Here is a 15,891-nt window from a genome sequence, read left to right as displayed (position 1 = left end):
ATACTACTATAGAACCTGTTATACTACTGTTATACTACTGTTATACTACTATAGAACCTGTTATACTACTATAGAACCTGTTATACTACTATAGAACCTGTTATACTACTATAGAACCTGTTATACTACTGTTATACTACTATAGAACCTGTTATACTACTATAGAACCTGTTATACTACTATAGAACCTGTTATACTACTATAGAACCTGTTATACTAGTATAGAACCTGTTATACTACTGTTATACTACTGTTATACTACTGTTATACTACTATAGAACCTGTTATACTACTATAGAACCTGTTATACTACTATAGAACCTGTTATACTACTATAGAACCTGTTATACTACTATAGAACCTGTTATACTACTGTAGAACCTGTTATACTACTGTTATACTACTATAGAACCTGTTATACTACTGTAGAACCTGTTATACTACTGTTATACTACTATAGAACCTGTTATACTACTGTTATACTACTATAGAACCTGTTATACTACTATAGAACCTGTTATACTACTATAGAACCTGTTATACTACTATAGAACATGTTATACTACTGTAGAACCTGTTATACTACTGTTATACTACTATAGAACCTGTTATACTACTATAGAACCTGTTATACTACTATAGAACCTGTTATACTACTATAGAACCTGTTATACTACTATAGAACCTGTTATACTACTGTTATACTACTGTAGAACCTGTTATTATAGAACCTGTTATACTACTATAGAACCTCGTCATGGGGATTAGGTCTACAGACTAGTAAACACTGTTATACTACTGTTATACTACTATAGAACCTGTCATCATGGGGATACCCAGGTCTACCAGACTGGAGAGAGTAAACACTGTTATACTACTGTTGTACTACTGTAGAACCTGTTATACTACTATAGAACCTGTCATCATGGGGATACCCCAGGTCTACCAGACTGGAGAGAGTAAACACTGTTATACTACTGTTATACTACTATAGAACCTGTTATACTACTATAGAACCTGTTATACTACTATAGAACCTGTTATACTACTGTTATACTACTATAGAACCTGTTATACTACTGTTATACTACTGTTATACTACTATAGAACCTGTTATACTAGTATAGAACCTGTTATACTAGTATAGAACCTGTTATACTACTATAGAACCTGTTATACTACTATAGAACCTGTTATACTACTATAGAACCTGTTTTACTACTGTTATACTACTATAGAACCTGTTATACTACTGTTATACTACTATAGAACCTGTTATACTACTATAGAACCTGTTATACTACTATAGAACCTGCTATACCACTATAGAACCTGTTATACCACTGTAGAACCTGTTATACTACTGTAGAACCTGTTATACTACTGTAGAACCTGTTATACTACTGTAGAACCTGTTATACTACTGTAGAACCTGTTATACTACCGTAGATCCCGTTATACTACCGTAGATCCCGTTATACTACCGTAGATCCCGTTATACTACCGTAGAACCCGTTATACTACCGTAGAACCCGTTATACTACCGTAGAACCCGTTATACTACCGTAGAACCAGTTACACTACCGTAGAACCCTTTACACTGCCGTAGAACCCGTTATACTTCCGCAGAACCCGTTACACTGCCGCAGAACCCGTTACACTGCCGCAGAACCCGTTATACTATAGAACCCGTTATACTACCGTAGAACCCGTTACACTATATAACCCATTATACTACCGTAGAACCCGTTATACTACCGGTTATACTACCATAGCACTCGTTATACTATAGAACCCGTTATACTACCGTAGAACCCGTATACTACCGTAGCACCCGTTATACTACCGTAGAACCCGTTATACTACCGGTTATACTACCGTAGCACCCGTTATACTATAGAACCCGTTATACTACCGTAGAACCCGTATACTACCGTAGCACCCGTTATACTACCGTAGAACCCGTTATACTACCGGTTATACTACCGTAGCACCCGTTATACTATAGAACCCGTTATACTACCGTAGAACCCGTTATACTACCGTAGAACCGTTATACTACCGTAGCACCCGTTATACTATAGAACCCGTTATACTATAGAACCCGTTATACTACCGTAGAACCCGTTATACTACCGTAGCACCCGTTATACTATAGAACCTGTTATACTACCTTAGAACCCATTATACTGTAGAACCTGTTATACTATAGAACCCGTTATACTACCTTAGAACCCATTATGCTATCGTACGTCATTACTGATTTGATAGTGACCTTCAGTGTTATGGTCTGTTGTGGTAGCTGTGTAATGGAAGGAGGAACCAGACGGATATCTGTTAAACTAATTCCATCTTCATGGTTGCTTCCAAAGTGTCAGCCTGTCTGTGTTTAATGTCAACAGTAGGATACTACTATAATGAATATGGTTTTAGATTTCCCCCGTTTGTATCCCTCTATAGTGGTACCCTGTTACCCTGTGTCTCCCTCTATCTATAGTGGTACCCTGTTCCTCTGTGTCTCCCTCTATAGTGGTACCCTGTTACCCTGTGTCTCCCTCTATAGTGGTACCCTGTTACCCTGTGTCTCCCTCTATAGTGGTACCCTGTTACCCTGTGTCTCCCTCTATAGTGGTACCCTGTTACCCTGTGTGTTTCCCTCTATAGTGGTACCCTGTGTCTACCCTGTGTCTCCCTCTATAGTGGTACCCTGTTACCCTGTGTCTCCCTCTATAGTGGTACCCTGTGTCTCCCTCTATAGTGTTACCCTGTGTCTCCCTCTATAGTGGTACCCTGTGTCTCCCTCTATAGTGGTACCCTGTTCCCCTGTGTCTCCCTCTATAGTGTTACCCTGTGTCTCCCTCTATAGTGGTACCCTGTTCCCCTGTGTCTCCCTCTATAGTGGTACCCTGTTACCCTGTGTCTCCCTCTATAGTGGTACCCTGTTACCCTGTGTCTTCCTCTATAGTGGTACCCTGTTACCCTGTGTCTCCCTCTATAGTGGTACCCTGTTACCCTGTGTCTCCCTCTATAGTGGTACCCTGTTACCCTGTGTCTCCCTCTATAGTGGTACGCTGTTACCCTGTGTCTCCCTCTATAGTGGTACCCTGTTCCCCTGTGTCTCCCTCTATAGTGGTACCCTGTTACCCTGTGTCTCCCTCTATAGTGTTACCCTGTGTCTCCCTCTATAGTGTTACCCTGTGTCTCCCTCTATAGTGGTACCCTGTTACCCTGTGTCTCCCTCTATCTATAGTGGTACCCTGTTACCCTGTGTCTCCCTCTATAGTGGTACCCTGTTACCCTGTGTCTCCCTCTATCTATAGTGGTACCCTGTTACCCTGTGTCTCCCTCTATAGTGTTACCCTGTGTCTCCCTCTATAGTGGTACCCTGTTACCCTGTGTCTCCCTCTATAGTGTTCCCCTGTGTCTCCCTCTATAGTGGTACCCTGTTACCCTGTGTCTCCCTCTATCTATAGTGGTACCCTGTTACCCTGTGTCTCCCTCTATAGTGTTACCCTGTGTCTCCCTCTATAGTGGTGTTACCCTGTGTCTCCCTCTATAGTGGTACCCTGTTACCCTGGGTCTCCCTCTATAGTGGTACCCTGTTACCCTCTGTCTCCCTTTATAGTGGTACCCTGTTACCCTGTGTCTCCCTCTATATTGGTACCCTGTTCCCTGTGTCTCCCTCTATCTATAGTGGTACCCTGTGTCTCCCCTATCTATAGTGGTGTTACCCTGTGTCTCCCTCTATAGTAGTACCCTGTTAACCTGTGTCTCCCTCTATAGTGTTACCCTGTGTCTCCCTCTATAGTGGTACCCTGTTCCCCTGTGTCTCCCTCTATAGTGGTACCCTGTTCCTCTGTGTCTCCCTCTATAGTGGTACCCTGTTACCCTGTGTCTCCCTCTATAGTGTTACCCTGTGTCTCCCTCTATAGTGGTACCCTGTTACCCTGTGTCTCCCTCTATAGTGGTACCCTGTTCCCCTGTGTCTCCCTCTATAGTGGTACCCTGTTACCCTGGGTCTCCCTCTATAGTGGTACCCTGTTACCCTCTGTCTCCCTTTATAGTGGTACCCTGTTACCCTGTGTCTCCCTCTATATTGGTACCCTGTTCCCCTGTGTCTCCCTCTATCTATAGTGGTACCCTGTGTCTCCCTCTATCTATAGTGGTACCCTGTTACCCTGTGTCTCCCTCTATAGTAGTACCCTGTTAACCTGTGTCTCCCTCTATAGTGTTACCCTGTGTCTCCCTCTATAGTGGTACCCTGTTCCCCTGTGTCTCCCTCTATAGTGGTACCCTGTTCCTCTGTGTCTCCCTCTATAGTGGTACCCTGTTACCCTGTGTCTCCCTCTATAGTGTTACCCTGTGTCTCCCTCTATAGTGGTACCCTGTTACCCTGTGTCTCCCTCTATAGTGGTACCCTGTTCCCCTGTGTCTCCCTCTATAGTGGTACCCTGTTCCCCTCGGTAGTATTTTCAGATTTGCCCTGTGTGTCCCTGAATGGAACTGTAAGTGTGTCCCTCTGTGTTGTCCGTAGAGATGCCCATGTTGGAGGGGGAGGAGGGGCTGAGGCTGTGGCACCTGGTGAAATCCAACGAGGAACCAGAGATCCCCAAACACAGCAGCATGAGAGAGAGGGAGAGGGCCAAGGCCATACCAGAGATATACCTGACACGACTACTATCTATGAAGGTAGGTACACACACACACACACACACACACACACACACACACACACACACACACACACACACACACACACACACACACACACACACAGATCCCCAAACACAGGAAGAGCAGCATGAGAGAGAGGGCCAAGGCCATACCAGAGATATACCTGACACGACTACTATCTATGAAGGTAGGTACACACACACACACACACACACACACACACACACACACACACACACACACACACACACACACACACACACACACACACACACACACACACACACACACACACACACACACACACACACACACACACACACACACACACACACACAGGGAACGGCTATACCAGAGTGCATATCATAAGTATTCACATGTCAGCAGGACAATAACCTAAAACACAAGAACAAATCTACATTGGAGTTTCTCACCAAGAAGACGGTGAACGTTCCTGAGTGGCCGAGTTACAGTTTTGATTTAAATTAAGCTTCAAGATCTTTGGCAACACTTGAAAACAACCAATTTGACAGAGCTTGAAGAATACACAAATAAATCATCTTAGAGACTGACCCAGAAAGACTCACAGCTCTTAGAGACTGACCCAGAAAGACTCACCGCTCTTAGAGACTGACCCAGAAAGACTCACCGCTCTTAGACTGACCCAGAAAGACTCACCGCTCTTAGAGACTGACCCAGAAAGACTCACAGCTCTTAGAGACTGACCCAGAAAGACTCACCGCTCTTAGTGACTGACCCAGAAAGACTCACCGCTCTTAGAGACTGACCCAGAAAGACTCACAGCTCTGACCCAGAAAGACTCACAGCTCTTAGAGACTGACCCAGAAAGACTCACCGCTCTTAGAGACTGACCCAGAAAGACTCACCGCTCTTAGAGACTGACCCAGAAAGACTCACCGCTCTTAGAGACTGACCCAGAAAGACTCACCGCTCTTAGAGACTGACCCAGAAAGACTCACCGCTCTTAGAGACTGACCCAGAAAGACTCACCGCTCTTAGAGACTGACCCAGAAAGAGCTCTTAGAGACTGACCCAGAAAGACTCACAGCTCTTAGAGACTGACCCAGAAAGACTCACCGCTCTTAGAGACTGACCCAGAAAGACTCACCGCTCTTAGAGACTGACCCAGAAAGACTCACAGCTCTTAGAGACTGACCCAGAAAGACTCACCGCTCTTAGAGACTGACCCAGAAAGACTCACAGCTCTTAGAGACTGACCCAGAAAGACTCACAGCTCTTAGAGACTGACCCAGAAAGACTCACCGCTCTTAGAGACTGACCCAGAAAGACTCACCGCTCTTAGAGACTGACCCAGAAAGACTCACAGCTCTTAGAGACTGACCCAGAAAGACTCACCGCTCTTAGAGACTGACCCAGAAAGACCCAGACCCAGAAAGACTCACCGCTCTTAGAGACTGACCCAGAAAGACTCACAGCTCTTAGAGACTGACCCAGAAAGACTCACCGCTCTTAGAGACTGACCCAGAAAGACTCACTGCTCTTAGAGACTGACCCAGAAAGACTCACAGCTCTTAGAGACTGACCCAGAAAGACTCACCGCTCTTAGAGACTGACCCAGAAAGACTCACCGCTCTTAGACTGACCCAGAAAGACTCACCGCTCTTAGAGACTGACCCAGAAAGACTCACAGCTCTTAGAGACTGACCCAGAAAGACTCACCGCTCTTAGAGACTGACCCAGAAAGACTCACAGCTCTTAGAGACTGACCCAGAAAGACTCACCGCTCTTAGAGACTGACCCAGAAAGACTCACCGCTCTTAGAGACTGACCCAGAAAGACTCACCGCTCTTAGAGACTGACCCAGAAAGACTCACAGCTCTTAGAGACTGACCCAGAAAGACTCACAGCTCTTAGAGACTGACCCAGAAAGACTCACCGCTCTTAGAGACTGACCCAGAAAGACTCACCGCTCTTAGAGACTGACCCAGAAAGACTCACAGCTCTTAGAGACTGACCCAGAAAGACTCACCGCTCTTAGAGACTGACCCAGAAAGACTCACCGCTCTTAGAGACTGACCCAGAAAGACTCACAGCTCTTAGAGACTGACTCAGAAAGACTCACAGCTCTTAGAGACTGACCCAGAAAGACTCACCGCTCTTAGAGACTGACCCAGAAAGACTCACCGCTCTTAGAGACTGACCCAGAAAGACTCACAGCTCTTAGAGACTGACCCAGAAAGACTCACCGCTCTTAGAGACTGACCCAGAAAGACTCACCGCTCTTAGAGACTGACCCAGAAAGACTCACCGCTCTTAGAGACTGACCCAGAAAGACTCAGAAAGACTCACCGCTCTTAGAGACTGACCCAGAAAGACTCACAGCTCTTAGAGACTGACCCAGAAAGACTCACAGCTCTTAGAGACTGACCCAGAAAGACTCACCGCTCTTAGAGACTGACCCAGAAAGACTCACCGCTCTTAGAGACTGACCCAGAAAGACTCACAGCTCTTAGAGACTGACCCAGAAAGACTCACCGCTCTTAGAGACTGACCCAGAAAGACTCACCGCTCTTAGAGACTGACCCAGAAAGACTCACCGCTCTTAGAGACTGACCCAGAAAGACTCACAGCTCTTAGAGACTGACCCAGAAAGACTCACCGCTCTTAGAGACTGACCCAGAAAGACTCACTGCTCTTAGAGACTGACCCAGAAAGACTCACAGCTCTTAGAGACTGACCCAGAAAGACTCACAGCTCTTAGAGACTGACCCAGAAAGACTCACCGCTCTTAGAGACTGACCCAGAAAGACTCACCGCTCTTAGAGACTGACCCAGAAAGACTCACCGCTCTTAGAGACTGACCCAGAAAGACTCACAGCTCTTAGAGACTGACCCAGAAAGACTCACAGCTCTTAGAGACTGACCCAGAAAGACTCACAGCTCTTAGAGACTGACCCAGAAAGACTCACAGCTCTTAGAGACTGACCCAGACTGAAAGAGACTCACCGCTCTTAGAGACTGACCCAGAAAGACTCACAGCTCTTAGAGACTGACCCAGAAAGACTCACCGCTCTTAGAGACTGACCCAGAAAGACTCACCGCTCTTAGAGACTGACCCAGAAAGACTCACAGCTCTTAGAGACTGACTCAGAAAGACTCACAGCTCTTAGAGACTGACCCAGAAAGACTCACCGCTCTTAGAGACTGACCCAGAAAGACTCACTGCTCTTAGAGACTGACCCAGAAAGACTCACAGCTCTTAGAGACTGACCCAGAAAGACTCACCGCTCTTAGAGACTGACCCAGAAAGACTCACCGCTCTTAGACTGACCCAGAAAGACTCACCGCTCTTAGAGACTGACCCAGAAAGACTCACAGCTCTTAGAGACTGACCCAGAAAGACTCACCGCTCTTAGAGACTGACCCAGAAAGACTCACCGCTCTTAGAGACTGACCCAGAAAGACTCACCGCTCTTAGAGACTGACCCAGAAAGACTCACCGCTCTTAGAGACTGACCCAGAAAGACTCAGAAAGACTCCGCTCTTAGAGACTGACCCAGAAAGACTCACAGCTCTTAGAGACTGACTCAGAAAGACTCACAGCTCTTAGAGACTGACCCAGAAAGACTCACCGCTCTTAGAGACTGACCCAGAAAGACTCACCGCTCTTAGAGACTGACCCAGAAAGACTCACAGCTCTTAGAGACTGACCCAGAAAGACTCACCGCTCTTAGAGACTGACCCAGAAAGACTCACCGCTCTTAGAGACTGACCCAGAAAGACTCACCGCTCTTAGAGACTGACCCAGAAAGACTCACAGCTCTTAGAGACTGACCCAGAAAGACTCACAGCTCTTAGAGACTGACCCAGAAAGACTCACCGCTCTTAGAGACTGACCCAGAAAGACTCACCGCTCTTAGAGACTGACCCAGAAAGACTCACAGCTCTTAGAGACTGACCCAGAAAGACTCACCGCTCTTAGAGACTGACCCAGAAAGACTCACCGCTCTTAGAGACTGACCCAGAAAGACTCACAGCTCTTAGAGACTGACTCAGAAAGACTCACAGCTCTTAGAGACTGACCCAGAAAGACTCACCGCTCTTAGAGACTGACCCAGAAAGACTCACCGCTCTTAGAGACTGACCCAGAAAGACTCACAGCTCTTAGAGACTGACCCAGAAAGACTCACCGCTCTTAGAGACTGACCCAGAAAGACTCACCGCTCTTAGAGACTGACCCAGAAAGACTCACAGCTCTTAGAGACTGACCCAGAAAGACTCACAGCTCTTAGAGACTGACCCAGAAAGACTCACCGCTCTTAGAGACTGACCCAGAAAGACTCACAGCTCTTAGAGACTGACCCAGAAAGACTCACAGCTCTTAGAGACTGACCCAGAAAGACTCACAGCTCTTAGAGACTGACCCAGAAAGACTCACCGCTCTTAGAGACTGACCCAGAAAGACTCACAGCTCTTAGAGACTGACCCAGAAAGACTCACCGCTCTTAGAGACTGACCCAGAAAGACTCACCGCTCTTAGAGACTGACCCAGAAAGACTCACCGCTCTTAGAGACTGACCCAGAAAGACTCACAGCTCTTAGAGACTGACCCAGAAAGACTCACCGCTCTTAGAGACTGACCCAGAAAGACTCACTGCTCTTAGAGACTGACCCAGAAAGACTCACAGCTCTTAGAGACTGACCCAGAAAGACTCACCGCTCTTAGAGACTGACCCAGAAAGACTCACATCTCTTAGAGACTGACCCAGAAAGACTCACCGCTCTTAGAGACTGACCCAGAAAGACTCACAGCTCTTAGAGACTGACCCAGAAAGACTCACAGCTCTTAGACTGACACAGAAAGACTCACAGCTCTTAGAGACAGACCCAGAAAGACTCACAGCTCTTAGAGACTGACCCAGAAAGACTCACAGCTCTTAGAGACTGACCCAGAAAGACTCACAGCTCTTAGAGACTGACCCAGAAAGACTCACCGCTCTTTGAGACTGACCCAGAAAGACTCACCGCTCTTAGAGACTGACCCAGAAAGACTCACAGCTCTTAGAGACTGACCCAGAAAGACTCACCGCTCTTAGAGACTGACCCAGAAAGACTCACCGCTCTTAGAGACTGACCCAGAAAGACTCACAGCTCTTAGAGACTGACCCAGAAAGACTCACCGCTCTTAGAGACTGACCCAGAAAGACTCACAGCTCTTAGAGACTGACCTAGAAAGACTCACAGCTCTTATAGACTGACCCAGAAAGACTCACCGCTCTTAGAGACTGACCCAGAAAGACTCACCGCTCTTAGAAACTGACCCAGAAAGACTCACAGGTCTTAGAGACTGACCCAGAAAGACTCACAGCTCTTAGAGACTGACTCAGAAAGACTCCCAGCTGTTTATTTATTTATTTTTATTTTTTCACCAGGTAGGCTAGTTGAGAACACCTTTATTTAACCAGGTAGGCTAGTTGAGAACACCTTTATTTAACCAGGTAGGCTAGTTGAGAACAAGTTCTCATTTGCAACTGTGACCTGGCCAAGATAAAGCATAGCAGTGTGAACAGACAACACAGAGTTACACATGGAGTAAACAATTAACAAGTCAATAACACAGTAGAAAAAAAGGGGGAGTCTATATACAATGTGTGCAAAAGTCATGAGGAGGTAGGCGAATAATTACAATTTTGCAGATTAACACTGGAGTGATAAATGATCAGATGGTCATGTACAGGTAGAGATATTGGTGTGCAAAAGAGCAGAAAATAAATAAATAAAAACAGTATGGGGATGAGGTAGGTGAAAATGGGTGGGCTATTTACCAATAGACTATGTACAGCTGCAGCGATCGGTTAGCTGCTCAGATAGCTGATGTTTGAAGTTTGTGAGGGAGATAAAAGTCTCCAACTTCAGCGATTTTTTTTTTGCAATTCGTTCCAGTCGCAGGCAGCAGAGTACTGGAACGAAAGGCGGCCGAATGAGGTGTTGGCTTTAGGGATGATCAATGAGATACACCTGCTGGAGCGCGTGCTACGGATGGGTGTTGCCATCGTGACCAGTGAACTGAGATAAGGCGGAGCTTTACCTAGCATGGCCTTGTAGATGACCTGGAGCCAGTGGGTCTGGCGACGAATACGTAGCGAGGGCCAGCCGACTAGAGCATACAAGTCGCAGTGGTGGGTGGTATAAGGTGCTTTAGTGACAAAACGGATGGCACTGTGATAAACTGCATCCAGTTTGCTGAGTAGAGTGTTGGAAGCAATTTTGTTGATGACATCGCCGAAGTCGAGGATCGGTAGGATAGTCAGTTTTACTAGGGTAAGCTTGGCAGCGTGAGTGAAGGAGGCTTTGTTGCGGAATAGAAAGCCGACTCTTGATTTGATTTTCGATTGGAGATGTTTGATGTGGGTCTGGAAGGAGAGTTTACAGTCGTGCCAGACACCTAGGTACTTATAGATGTCCACATATTCAAGGTCGGAACCGTCCAGGGTGGTGATGCTGGTCAGGCGTGCGGGTGCAGGCAGCGAACGGTTGAAAAGCATGCATTTGGTTTTACTAGCGTTTAAGAGCAGTTGGAGGCCACGGAAGGAGTGTTGTATGGCATTGAAGCTCGTTTGGAGGTTTGATCGCACAGTGTCCAAGGACAGGCCGTGGTTAGAATCAAGGTGATTCTAACATGTAGTGACTCATAGGGGGTTTTAGAGACTCCCAGCTGTTAGGTGATTCTAACATGTAGTGACTCATAGGGGGTTTTAGAGACTCCCAGCTGTTAGGTGATTCTAACATGTAGTGACTCATAGGGGGTTTTAGAGACTCCCAGCTGTTAGGTGATTCTAACATGTAGTGACTCATAGGGGGTTTTAGAGACTCCCAGCTGTTAGGTGATTCTGACATGTAGTGACTCATAGGGGGTTTTAGAGACTCCCAGCTGTTAGGTGATTCTGACATTTAGTGACTCATAGGGGGTTTTAGAGACTCCCAGCTGTTAGGTGATTCTGACATGTAGTGACTCATAGGGGTTTTAGAGACTCCCAGCTGTTAGGTGATTCTGACATGTAGTGACTCATAGGGGGTTTTAGAGACTCCCAGCTGTTAGGTGATTCTGACATGTAGTGACTCATAGGGGGTTTTAGAGACTCCCAGCTGTTAGGTGATTCTAACATGTAGTGACTCATAGGGGTTTTAGAGACTCCCAGCTGTTAGGTGATTCTGACATCTTAGAGACTCATAGGGGTTTTAGAGACTCCCAGCTGTTAGGTGATTCTAACATGTAGTGACTCATAGGGGTTTTAGAGACTCCCAGCTGTTAGGTGATTCTAACATGTATTGACTCATAGGGGTTTTAGAGACTCCCAGCTGTTAGGTGATTCTGACATGTAGTGACTCATAGGGGTTTTAGAGACTCCCAGCTGTTAGGTGATTCTGACATGTAGTGACTCATAGGGGTTTTAGAGACTCCCAGCTGTTAGGTGATTCTGACATGTAGTGACTCATAGGGGTTTTAGAGACTCCCAGCTGTTAGGTGATTCTGACATGTAGTGACTCATAGGGGGTTTTAGAGACTCCCAGCTGTTAGGTGATTCTGACATGTAGTGACTCATAGGGGGTTTTAGAGACTCCCAGCTGTTAGGTGATTCTGACATGTAGTGACTCATAGGGGTTTTAGAGACTCCCAGCTGTTAGGTGATTCTGACATGTAGTGACTCATAGGGGGTTTTAGAGACTCCCAGCTGTTAGGTGATTCTGACATGTAGTGACTCATAGGGGGTTTTAGAGACTCCCAGCTGTTAGGTGATTCTGACATGTAGTGACTCATAGGGGGTTTTAGAGACTCCCAGCTGTTAGGTGATTCTGACATGTAGTGACTCATAGGGGGTTTTAGAGACTCCCAGCTGTTAGGTGATTCTGACATTTAGTGACTCATAGGGGGTTTTAGAGACTCCCAGCTGTTAGGTGATTCTAACATGTAGTGACTCATAGGGGGTTTGAATACGTCTGTAAATAAGATACAATACAAATAACAAGAATGTATATTTCTATTCAATCCATTTTGAATTCAGCCTGTAACACAACATAATGTGGAATAAGTCAAAGGGTCTGAATACTGACATGAGACCCCTCAATGCATCTGATGTTGCTGAAAGGTGAATTCATCTCCCAGTGTCTGGTGGAAAGCAGACTGAACCAGGTTATTGTCCTGATGAAAGGTGAATTCATCTCCCAGTGTCTGGTGGAAAGCAGACTGAACCAGGTTATTGTCCTGCTGAAAGGTGAATTCATCTCCCAGTGTCTGCTGGAAAGCAGACTGAACCAGGTTATTGTCCTGCTGAAAGGTGAATTCATCTCCCAGTGTCTGCTGGAAAGCAGACTGAACCAGGTTATTGTCTTGCTGAAAGGTGAATTCATCTCCCAGTGTCTGGTGGAAAGCAGACTGAACCAGGTTATTGTCCTGCTGAAAGGTGAATTCATCTCCCAGTGTCTGCTGGAAAGCAGACTGAACCAGGTTATTGTCCTGCTGAAAGGTGAATTCATCTCCCAGTGTCTGGTGGAAAGCAGACTGAACCAGGTTATTGTCCTGCTGAAAGGTGAATTCATCTCCCAGTGTCTGGTGGAAAGCAGACTGAACCAGGTTATTGTCTTGCTGAAAGGTGAATTCATCTCCCAGTGTCTGGTGGAAAGCAGACTGAACCAGGTTATTGTCCTGCTGAAAGGTGAATTCATCTCCCAGTGTCTGGTGGAAAGCAGACTGAACCAGGTTATTGTCCTGCTGAAAGGTGAATTCATCTCCCAGTGTCTGGTGGAAAGCAGACTGAACCAGGTTATTGTCCTGCTGAAAGGTGAATTCATCTCCCAGTGTCTGGTGGAAAGCAGACTGAACCAGGTTATTGTCCTGCTGAAAGGTGAATTCATCTCCCAGTGTCTGGTGGAAAGCAGACTGAACCAGGTTATTGTCCTGCTGAAAGGTGAATTCATCTCCCAGTGTCTGGTGGAAAGCAGACTGAACCAGGTTATTGTCTTGCTGAAAGGTGAATTCATCTCCCAGTGTCTGGTGGAAAGCAGACTGAACCAGGTTATTGTCCTGCTGAAAGGTGAATTCATCTCCCAGTGTCTGGTGGAAAGCAGACTGAACCAGGTTATTGTCCTGCTGAAAGGTGAATTCATCTCCCAGTGTCTGCTGGAAAGCAGACTGAACCAGGTTATTGTCCTGCTGAAAGGTGAATTCATCTCCCAGTGTCTGGTGGAAAGCAGACTGAACCAGGTTATTGTCCTGCTGAAAGGTGAATTCATCTCCCAGTGTCTGGTGGAAAGCAGACTGAACCAGGTTATTGTCCTGATGAAAGGTGAATTCATCTCCCAGTGTCTGGTGGAAAGCAGACTGAACCAGGTTATTGTCCTGATGAAAGGTGAATTCATCTCCCAGTGTCTGGTGGAAAGCAGACTGAACCAGGTTATTGTCCTGCTGAAAGGTGAATTCATCTCCCAGTGTCTGCTGGAGCAGACTGAACCAGGTTATTGTCCTGCTGAAAGGTGATATTCATCTCCCAGTGTCTGCTGGAAAGCAGACTGAACCAGGTTATTGTCCTGCTGAAAGGTGAATTCATCTCCCAGTGTCTGCTGGAAAGCAGACTGAACCAGGTTATTGTCCTGATGAAAGGTGAATTCATCTCCCAGTGTCTGATTCTGGAAAGCAGTGACTGAACCAGGGGTTTGCTGAAAGGTGAATTCATCTCCCAGCTGTCTGGTGGAGACTGAACCAGGTTATTGACTGCTGAAAGGGGAATTCATCTCCCAGTGTCTGCTGGAAAGCAGACTGAACCAGGTTATTGTCCTGCTGAAAGGTGATTCATCTCCCAGTGGGTGGAAAGCAGACTGAACCAGGTTATTGTCTTGCTGAAAGGTGAATTCATCTCCCAGTGTCTGGTGGAAAGCAGACTGAACCAGGTTATTGTCCTGCTGAAAGGTGAATTCATCTCCCAGTGTCTGCTGGAAAGCAGACTGAACCAGGTTATTGTCCTGCTGAAAGGTGAATTCATCTCCCAGTGTCTGGTGGAAAGCAGACTGAACCAGGTTATTGTCCTGCTGAAAGGTGAATTCATCTCCCAGTGGGTGGAAAGCAGACTGAACCAGGTTATTGTCCTGCTGAAAGGTGAATTCATCTCCCAGTGTCTGGTGGAAAGCAGACTGAACCAGGTTATTGTCCTCTGAAAGGTGAATTCATCTCCCAGGGGTGGAAAGCAGACTGAACCAGGTTATTGTCCTGCTGAAAGGTGAATTCATCTCCCAGTGTCTGCTGGAAAGCAGACTGAACCAGGTTATTGTCCTGCTGAAAGGTGAATTCATCTCCCAGTGTCTGCTGGAAAGCAGACTGAACCAGGTTATTGTCCTGCTGAAAGGTGAATTCATCTCCCAGTGTCTGCTGGAAAGCAGACTGAACCAGGTTATTGTCCTGCTGAAAGGTGAATTCATCTCCCAGTGTCTGGTGGAAAGCAGACTGAACCAGGTTATTGTCCTGCTGAAAGGTGAATTCATCTCCCAGTGTCTGGTGGAAAGCAGACTGAACCAGGTTATTGTCCTGATGAAAGGTGAATTCATCTCCCAGTGTCTGCTGGAAAGCAGACTGAACCAGGTTATTGTCCTGATGAAAGGTGAATTCATCTCCCAGTGTCTGGTGGAAAGCAGACTGAACCAGGTTATTGTCCTGCTGAAAGGTGAATTCATCTCCCAGTGTCTGGTGGAAAGCAGACTGAACCAGGTTATTGTCCTGCTGAAAGGTGAATTCATCTCCCAGTGTCTGGTGGAAAGCAGACTGAACCAGGTTATTGTCCTGCTGAGAGGTGAATTCATCTCCCAGTGTCTGCTGGAAAGCAGACTGAACCAGGTTATTGTCCTGCTGAAAGGTGAATTCATCTCCCAGTGTCTGCTGGAAAGCAGACTGAACCAGGTTATTGTCCTGATGAAAGGTGAATTCATCTCCCAGTGTCTGCTGGAAAGCAGACTGAACCAGGTTATTGTCCTGATGAAAGGTGAATTCATCTCCCAGTGTCTGGTGGAAAGCAGACTGAACCAGGTTATTGTCCTGATGAAAGGTGAATTCATCTCCCAGTGTCTGGTGGAAAGCAGACTGAACCAGGTTATTGTCCTGCTGAAAGGTGAATTCATCTTCTCCTGACAGTAGGACCAGCTCCCCTCCTCGGGGGGAGGAAGGGAGCGGGCCCTACTGTCGAGGTGAGC

General features: G+C 46.5%; 1 protein-coding gene across 1 annotated transcript in view; it reads left to right on the top strand.

The window, feature by feature from the left end:
• The window catches only part of LOC124045389 (plexin-B3-like), a 623,492-nt gene that overhangs the window by 591,510 nt on the left and 16,091 nt on the right, over positions 1-15,891 (top strand). The window contains exon 30 of the mRNA XM_046364685.1: positions 4,535-4,689. Coding sequence (XP_046220641.1) covers positions 4,535-4,689 — 155 coding nt within the window. The remainder of the gene's footprint in view (positions 1-4,534; positions 4,690-15,891) is intronic.

Source organism: Oncorhynchus gorbuscha, linkage group LG10, assembly GCF_021184085.1.
Source record: "Oncorhynchus gorbuscha isolate QuinsamMale2020 ecotype Even-year linkage group LG10, OgorEven_v1.0, whole genome shotgun sequence".
Lineage (NCBI taxonomy): Eukaryota > Metazoa > Chordata > Actinopteri > Salmoniformes > Salmonidae > Oncorhynchus > Oncorhynchus gorbuscha.
The sequence above is the reverse complement of the archived record's forward strand: the minus strand, read 5'-3'. Positions and strand labels throughout refer to the sequence as shown.